Source organism: Lethenteron reissneri, chromosome 24 (assembly GCF_015708825.2).
Source record: "Lethenteron reissneri isolate LAM-NWPU_2019-01 chromosome 24, ASM1570882v1, whole genome shotgun sequence".
Lineage (NCBI taxonomy): Eukaryota > Metazoa > Chordata > Hyperoartia > Petromyzontiformes > Petromyzontidae > Lethenteron > Lethenteron reissneri.
In genome coordinates this window covers 6249073-6258892 of record NC_083802.1, presented here as the reverse complement: position 1 = coordinate 6258892, position 9820 = coordinate 6249073, and the positions used below count along the sequence as shown (strand labels likewise).

Here is a 9820-nt window from a genome sequence, read left to right as displayed (position 1 = left end):
GCGATGTTTAGGGGCCCGTCCATAAATTACGTCACGTGATTTTGGATGATTTTTGACTCCCCCCCTCCCTCGTCACACGGCGTCACAAAGCTCTGCCCCTTCCCCCCAAAACAAAAATAAAAAATGCTTCAAATCGCTTTAAACTTTTGTCATTGTAGTGCGTATTTAACGTGGCGCTGCACTCTGATGCTGTAGAAGAAAACATTTATTAAAAAGTCTATTTAATCAAGTAGAACGTGTTGTCTATATTTATTTAAAGTTGCGCATTTTGATGTGACGTCCCATTTCTCAACCCCCCCCCCCCTCGTCACAAATCGTCACAAATGTGCGTGACGTCATTTATGGACGGCCCCTTACACATCGCACCAGCTGAAAACACTTGAGGCTGAGTCGACCTAGGGGAAGGCCCGTCACGCACCCCCGGACAGCCATCACCGCTAGTCGCGAGATCGGAGTGCCGGCGATACGAGGCGTTCTTTAAATAGAACACCGCGCGCGCGCACACAGGGACACAGACACCTGCAACAACACAGTGTACCGTGCGTGGAGAGCAGTCGCTAGAAAGCGCCTGCTTTGTGATTCATTTACCGGGGGGTGGGTAAGCAGCGGGGGGAGCGAAATCCTGGGACCGACCCTGCTTCAGCAAGTGAGAGCACCGTTACGGAAATCACTTGTGGATCCCGTGCCAACATTTGGAGCAGTGTGTGGCTCACTGGCCTGTGTGATGTGTTTATCGTGGCTTTGTGTGGGAGTCTCTGTCTGTTAGGGGGGGTGGTGGGTTGTTTGGATAGTGTGTGGGGAGCGGTTGTCCAGTGGTTAGCGCTACGCTGCGATACAAACCCGGCGACCAGGGTTCCCGCTCACGGCCAACACCGGTGACGATTATCTGAACCGGTCATGGGCCTCCCCTAGACGGACCTCAATTGAGTACCTGGTGCGATGTGCAAACATCGCCACTGGGGAGATAAAGGCGGTCGGGCGTGGTGCTGGCCACCCATCCCCTCGTGTGCCGTGCCGGCCTTCATAGGTGCTCGCTAACAGCACTTGCCCCAACAGTCTGTTAAGGCTACACGGGGGATCTTTGTCTTTTGTGCGTGTGTTTGGTGCTCGGGTTCAGTCTCCCGTAGTGGGGGGTTGTGCTCCTTTGCCCCCCCCCCCGCCTCGTTCTACACGATCTCGTGTACATTTAGATTTATTAAGATTCGTGGTGTTTTGTAAGTAATCCTTGCGGCGTTTTGTGCGCCGAGCAACAATGAGCGTGAAGGGGTTACATTTGCAACCGGACCGCACGGGCATGGAGCGAAAAAACACAAAGCCTACGCGTAATCATCATTGTACGCTGAAAATTCCTTCAATTTCGTTTTATTGTAAGCCTATTTTCAAATACCACTAGAGCTCTATGTGCAATATTTAGATTTGATGGCAATCAACTTGCATGACTGTATATTGCCTTCATCGTTATTACCCATCATAAATACAATGCGGCCCTGCCAATAAATTATTTTTCTCGTCCCTTGATCTTTAATGGTCTCCGGGGTATGACCATATCTCATTGCAGTACTCTTCTCTCTGCTGCTGCATCTTTCAACTGACATGGCTACAAACCCATCCAATCAACTAAAACATCAACAAATATGCTTCATATTATGGGATTTTTTGTTGTTGTTGCCAGTATCAAAGTATGACAAATAAGAATAGGTTTTACCCTCTCTGCCAATAAAACAGGATGTGTTAAGATGTTCAAACACCAAATAGATACGTTTTTTGCAAGTAACCAAGTCTGCATTAACCACACGTACTTGTGGTGAACATGCAAACGAACATGCTGTGATAATAAAACATGGCATTGTCTTCGAAAACGGATTGGCCTACACTAGAGACAGCCTTATTCATGGCCTAGTCTCACCAGTGTCACCTGTTTTATTGTCGGAAACGGTCAAACCTTTTCCCATTTTTTCATAAATATGCTTCAGCCCATACACTCGTTTGCTTTTCCTACATTTTTGCGGAAAGCACGAATCGCAATCAGAACATTTTGGCTCAAAATTACGGTTAGAGGTTGACTCAGTTCCTCATCTCTGGGCCTGAATAAAATGTGCCACTTTGTGAAGTCAAACGGTGGGCATCCAATGAAGGCGAGGGCTCCGACCGTCATAGGAATGTGGAATATTCGCCACTTGTGACGGGGGCCCCGGTGGAAATAAATGCTTGCCACCCCTTGCACAGGGAGTCACTTTAACTATGATAGTTGTCTACCAACTGGTTCGCTGCGCACCTGTGCACATCACTCACAGGTAATAAGTTGGTAAGTAAAGAGCCTTGGTATCTATTGGTCAGCAGCACTACTCACTTGCAAATGACTACCAAACACACTCTCTGTGCTGTGAATCCGCAATTATATATTAGCTTAAAATGCGAATCAATAAAATAAAACTGGCTTCTAAAAGCCAAAATTTAAATTGTCCACAGTCACTGCAAGTTGGTGAGTGATGGAATTATTTGAAAAAAATTAAGGCTCTACTCAAAAATTGAATCTTGTATTGGGTAGGAGTTAATTATTACATCCTGTTAAAATGCAACTGTGAGCATGTGCCCATAGCATGTGGCACGATTCGATAAAGTTATACGCCTAATTACACAGCGTGTTTAAAAAAATGGACCCGATTTGAAATCGCTATATCTCTGCAACTACGAACCGCCCATGAATGAAACTCTTACCACTTGAAAGGGCGGGGCATAGCGTTTCAAATGATTACTGCTGGATGCCTCTCCCAGCGCACAAACAGCCCCGAGCCTCAGTCATTCTCAAGATGGTTACCCCACAATACACAAGGGGCGTTTTGCGTTCTGCAGTTCAACAAGACTGAATCCGTAATTGCGGTGCAGCGTGCGTTTCAATGGCGTTTTGGCATTGATCCGCCAATGTCTAAGAGCATTCGTCGTTGGTACCGATAATTTGAGGAAACGGGCTGTTTATGTAAGGGGACGAGCACAGGGCGACCACGCACCTCAGAGGAAAACGTGAGAAGAGAGGCGGTGGTTATTGCAACGCGCTAAAAGGCCTGGAGACCCAGGTCTGATTTCTGACCAATTGGTATCTGAAACTGGCCGAGTCTAAAATGAGTAGCTGGTGTGCTGTGTGAACATCAGTGCTGGAGGGACAGAGGCAGAGTCATGCGAGCTCCGACAGATTCTTGCTGACAGCATTTGCTCCACTCTATTTGAAGACTTGTTTTCTTTTTGAATGTTCAGGCTGTCATACATTTTTTAGAATTTCAAAACTTCTCGACCACACTCCCAGAAGGCTGTGCAGTTGGGTCGCGTCATACATATTTTGATATTTTTTTTGGAATGTTGAGACGAATACGTGGAGACCTATTGTCTGATTAATTATTAGTTTTGTTATCCTAATTACAGTTGTTATTCGTCACCACGGGGGTGAATTAAGTGTTGTTCATTCAACCCTTTCAAATAGCCGTGGGAATGATGAACCCTTGCCCTTTGTAGTTTGTACCCCGACGCTTGATTTGCCACCGTCAATTTGACAATTGACAAACACGGCCCTCCTGACCCCACCACAGTCCTGCTCCACAGTGTCTGCCAATTAACGGAGCGTGTACAATGCGTCATTAATTTACGGTGGCGATAAACCGGCCCTGCTTAGAGCGATAGCACGACCAGCCCCGTGTTTACTGGCCCGAGAAGCAGCAGTGGTGTGGTTTGTTGTTTTGTCTGGTTTGGACTGCACGCGTTGGTGGGCACTACATCCGTCCGACGTCTCTTATCAATTGTGCTGGGAACATTTTTTCACGCACTTTTATTGAACTCGTTTCTTCCTTGAAGACACCCAAGAAAGAATGAACGCTGAAGATGTTCTCAGCGTGCAGAGGGAAAAGCCCCGACATCGTGCACAAAGAACAACAATCTGAGTGCAGTGTTTCGCCAGTAAGTACAACTAGCTTCTATATAAGGAACGAAACAGGTGGACTTCTCCACAAATCTGGCTGTCGCCTGATGAAGCTAGTTGTAATTACTGGCCAAACGCCGTACTCAGATTGTAAATGTTGTGGCTTGGTTCTCCAACACACCGGTGTGCTGTACTAGTGACGAATTGGCCACGTTCTGTTTACGTGACAACCCTCACTAGTTGGCTGTGTCGGGTGGTGGTGGGTTTTACGACACATTTATATATTTACGTGATCTAATCCCCCAAAAAACCCCTGCATTATGGATGACATGGAAACACTTGGCGTGACGTAATGGGCCTCACATCTCTCAAAGTCCGTCGAACCCGACTAAACCGGACCGGACTTAACTGGACCGGACTAAACCGAACCGCACTAAACCGAACCAGACTAAGCCTGACCGGACTAAACCAGGACCGGATTTAACCGAACCGGACTAAACCTGACCGGATTAAACCGGACTGGACTACACCGGACCGGACTAAACCGAACCCGACTAAACCGGACCCGACTAAACCGGACCGGATTAAACCGGACCGGACTAAACCGGACCGGACTAAACCGGACCGGACTAAACCGGACCCGACTAAACCGGACCCGACTAAACCGGACCGGACTAAACCGGACCGGATTAAACCGGACCCGACTAAACCGGACCGGACTAAACCGGACCGGACTAAACCGGACCCGACTAAACCGGACCGGATTAAACCGGACCCGACTAAACCGGACCGGACTAAACCGGACCGGATTAAACCGGACCCGACTAAACCGGACCCGACTAAACCGGACCGGACTAAACCGGACCCGACTAAACCGGACCGGACTAAACCGACCCTTCGCCCATTGGTCCACTGCCCCTGCGAAAAGGGAATTAGGGTAGCTCATTAATCAGATTACCAAGGGCGGGTAGCACTTCAGCTGAACGCGTCTCGACGTTTGAACGAGAACTGGGAATGGTGTCGCATCTCTGCTGTCAGCGCTCAGACAATGATCCCACCGGTCTTTGTTTGCCTCATGGCAAGGGCCAGTGTGTGTACGGTACTTGGTCCGATCGCCGTTCATCAGTCACACAATGGTCAACATTTGTTGGAGCCCAGAATCGGCGGGGTACATAGATGTCTGAACGTAGTACAGTACAACTTTGGGTTTTGCTGCATTGCTCTCTCCTGGCCATCACGTAACCCCCCTAGCCTATAACACCTGTTATGCATGGCAGTGATCCGTCCAAGCAGCATCCAGGCTCGCCTCTGCTTGGTTTCGGAGATTTGACGAGATAGGGAACATTTAGAGTGAGTTGGTCAGAGGCAAATTCACCCCGGTGTAACATTGCTATTACATGACTAATCATCGTATGTTGAACTTTGTTCGCACCGTACGTAGCCTAACCGTGCTTATCGGAGGTGCGGGATGGGGTGGGAGACAACACACTAAACAAAAACAAGTGAATCATTCATCTTTAATCAACCAGGCCGACAGCAATTTGTATCGGTGATCATGTGAAAGGCCACTAAGACTTCAAGTGTCTCTTCATCGGAGACTGTTTTGCGAAAGATTACAAAATCAGGTGCGGTACAGCGGAAAGCAAGCAGTGCATCAATTGCACAACACAATGTCAAAGGGCAGAGAAACACTTAACAAAAAAAACTGATTCTTTAAATTGAGCAATTGCCGATGGGTACGTCTTTAAAGATAAGAGGTTGAAGTCGTCAAAAACGTGTGTGTTTTGTTTTTGCGGAAAAATAAAATTTTTTGTAGTCGTTGTTAGTGTCTGATCTTTCTTCTTTTCCTAGCGTTGTTCCCGCTGTGGCGCAGGGTCCGCTTTTCGGCATTGTCTTCTCCATTTGGCTCGGTCCAGGGCATCTTCAGGGGATGCGTTGACCGTCTTCATGTCTTCCTTTATTTGGTCTGATCATAGATAGAAATTGAAAAAAAAATCACATCAGGTTAATTATTAAATTTATTGGAAACTGTTGCCTGGCGAAGACAGGCTTCATGAGAGAGTTATAAATAAAAGATTACAGAATAATAATCACAGTGGGTTTTATTTTTGTTTGCGTTAGATCGTTCTTACAAGCCTGTTTGCCTGTTAAACGATATCCATAACGTTAGCATTGGTCTCAATCCTGAGACATGCTTCCAGCAACAATGCTTTCAACACAGGCATCAATTCACAATAGGATGGCGTGGTCTCAGCTTAATGTAAAATATTCTTTGGTTCTTTCGGTAAAGTCACGTAGATAAAAAATAAAACTATAAATACAACTTAAATAATTTGCTTTTATTTTATTATTATTTTATTTTAATTTTCTATATACGTGACTTTACCGAAAGAACCAATGAATATGAATTTCTGGACTCAAGAAATTTTAAAGTATTTTTTTGTGTAAAATATCGCCACCTGGCGGAAATTTACCAATACTGCCAAAACTCTGCTATTAACCCGGACCTATTTCATGAAACTAAACTACGGTTCTGTCTTGTTTACCAGGTCAATCCCGCTCAGCTACGAGATCTTTTTCAGAGGTGACCTGGCCACACATGATAGCTCGTCAAAGTGGCTTATCATCACACGTGGTGGATTTATAGGAGCAGCCAAATAATCTTAGCGCATGTTTTTGTAAATAGCGGAGGGCAAACCTGGAGAAAAATCCACGTGAGCACGGGGAGAGAAAACATGCCAACTCAGAGTATACAAACTTGAGGGTAGGGATTGAACTCCAGACCTTTTTACAAGGCAGGCAATGGAGATAAGTTGTTGATAAACAGGTATTTTGTCTTATTTCTGGTTAGACCATTGAATCAACTCCTGTAAGAAAGGAAATGTGGCACAGCAGGATGCGGAATGCTAGCCACACCACCTCAACCCCAACACGGTCACATATTGATGCTTAAGCGTACATTAAAGTAAAAAGGAAAAAAGGAAATTTAAAACCGATATGCCACTGAGCTAATACTGTACTAGTATTGACGCATTTCCTCTGAGTTTTGAAGCATATTTTACTTTCACACTTGTGGCTTGAAATGCGATATTTAAGCAATTTATCATCTCCCCGGGGATCCCAGGATTGTTTTGTTCACTCCCTTAATCCAACCCAGATTTTACAATCACTGCACACAAACCCACAGTGCTTTATCACCCGATATGAACTTGACAGGACTTATTCACATTTTTTAAAGAACAAGATTTTGTGGAAACAAACACATTGTCAAAATGTAAGGTTTACAAGACTGTATTTGAATTGGGAAGTATTGGTAATGCCTCTTGGCCAAACATTAAACAAACTACTTTTTTTTGCAATTACATTATTCCTGCTAAACATCAGACCACGTGGTGGACAGCAGAGGGCAGTGCAGAACAACACATTGTTGTACATTACTTCTATGCATCCGTGCCCAATGCTTCCTGCTTTCACAAACCAGCACGGTACAGCCCCGTGAACTATGATCTAACCGATACTCATCGCTTGCAACAGGTGAGAAGGCCCTCATCCGGCAGGAGATTAACAAACAGAATCGGACATGTGCTTACAACACGCGTGTGCATACACGTGCATAGTCCTGAGAGAAAAAAAAACAAATATCCACGAAATTATGACATGGGCTAATCTAGGACAACACACTGCTAAATCTTCACACAAATGGTACTGATGTATTAACTCCTCATAGATGGCAGGCTTCACTCCTCTCGAAACAGGATTCAAACAATGACCTTCTGCATGCAGCAAAAAAGAGCTGTGATGAAAATAGGTCGTTCCCCTTTCTTCTGGCAAAAAAACAGGTGTTAAGTTCCTCTTTGGTTCTTTCAGTAAAGTCACGTGGAAATAAATTAAATAAAATAATAATAGAATACGACGTTTCGGTTGCAACACAAGCAACCATCAGGTAAAAATGAATGAGAAACAAACATAGTAAACTTGGAAATATAATGCAGTACAACACAGAGAGGCTGCCAACACAGCAGTCAACACCCCACCTGGTTGATTACGTTCTTCCAAAAATTACTAAACTTGAGACAGAGAGACAAAACATAGACACGGAGACGCACAGACAGACACACAAGCAGAGAGAGAGACTCACACAGAGACAAACAGAGAGAGACACAAAGTTCATTTATTAGGTATAGCCCTGTGAGCCATTCGGCTCTTGAATCGGGTGCAACCGCAACAAACAAAAAACAAAAACATGAACAAGAAAACATCTTAAAGTGACTATGTGCAAACAGAAAATCCAAGAAAAGACAGCAAAATATTGCAGAAAAAATCACCGTACACCAACCCTGTGCAAATATCCCAGTGGTATGCAAGTCAAACAACAACAACCACAAGACAACTTAGATTAAGGCCATCAGTCTAACTCTGTACTACAACAAACAAACATGGCCAAACCAAAAAACTTTTCGAAAATCACCAAAATAAAGCCATAAAAGCAATGAAACGGTGGTCATAGGAACTGTGACCGAATTTTCACAATAAACGACACACACATAGGCACACAGAAAGACGTCTCTGTGTCGAGGCCTTAAATAGAGAGAGAGGGGGGGGGGCAGAGGGGGAGTTGTGTGGAATTACTGCCCATAGCGGCCAGATGAGAGAATGGACCCATAAACAAGCACGGTAGAAAGCAAAATTTAGTAAAATTAGGAAGTGTAATGCAATGCAACACAGAGATTCGGTTAGCACACAGTTAACGCATAGCCTGGTTGAGTGCGTTCTTCCAAAGATTGCTAAATTAGAAGTTAAGTGTGAAACAAACAAGCACAGCAAACCCTTCCCGCAGAGGTGGTCTGCTTGTGTGTCTGTCTGTGTGTCTCCGTGTCTATGTTTAGACACAACGTAATAAACCAGGTAGGGTGTTGTATTGCATTATATTTCCAAGTTTACTATGTTTGTTTTCTCATTAATTTATACCTGATGAGTGTTGCTTGTGTTGCAACCGAAACGTCGTATTATGTTATTATTTCATTTAATTTATTTCTACGTGACTTTACCGAAAGAACCAAAGAGTAGTTTCTGCAGTCACGAAAGCTTCGAATCTAGTTTAGGTGTTAAATTATTAAACACCAAACCTTTTACGAGGAATCATGTCTGCATCAACCACAATGCTAGTGGTCAGAATGCAAACAAAAAACATCCTCTGATAATATATGCCAGAAATAATGGGAAAAACCTGTTTTCATATTTTGGTACTGGCAAAGGATGTAAGAGCTGTGATGTTTAATGGGCTTCAAGCGGGAAATAAACTCCTGGCTTCTGAAAGTTGGCAAATGAACGATGGGGTCAATCACTTTCACCGCAGTTCCATTGGTCGCTAAATAAACAAAATGTGAAAAAATTTCCCTGGCATCTATGGGTACATAGATAATTATGCTGACTTAATGGTAAGAAAGTAAAAATGTAGTTCAAGCTAAATATATGTTTTTAAATGTTTACAACCTGAAGCATGCCCCATTCTGTAAATATCTTCAGTATACTCAAGCCAGCGATATAAACATGGAGAATTATTAACCCAGCCCATCAAATTATACCTTCTATCTCTACCGTGCGGTTCAAAGATCTCTCGCTTGCTGACGTGAGTAATGCATAACACATACATTCTTTCCGAGGCAAAAGTGCGTGTGCAAACGCAATATAAATTTCTGCATGCCTCTGCACCCCGGTGTGTTTCATACCACCTCTGGGGGTGAGGTGGTGAAACCATCGACAGGGATTTCTCGATCAGAACTTCAAGGCATGGCGTACTCGTCTCGTGGGGTTCTCAATGTGGTGGTGGTGGTGGTACTTTCCATCCTCATGGACCTTCTGCAGAGTTCTGAAGCCCTCAGTAAGTGCGAGAAGGCCTCCTTCAGTACAACT

The 9820-nt window shown here is 44.5% G+C and overlaps 1 protein-coding gene across 1 annotated transcript in view; it reads left to right on the top strand.

Moving 5' to 3' along the window:
* The first annotated feature begins 9575 nt into the window (after positions 1-9575).
* LOC133346300 (kunitz-type U19-barytoxin-Tl1a-like) overlaps positions 9576-9820 on the top strand; it is a 46354-nt gene continuing 46109 nt past the window's right edge. Inside the window, exon 1 of the mRNA XM_061557795.1 lies at positions 9576-9788. Within this exon, the coding sequence (XP_061413779.1) occupies positions 9608-9788 (181 nt within the window). The 5' untranslated portion in view covers positions 9576-9607. The remainder of the gene's footprint in view (positions 9789-9820) is intronic.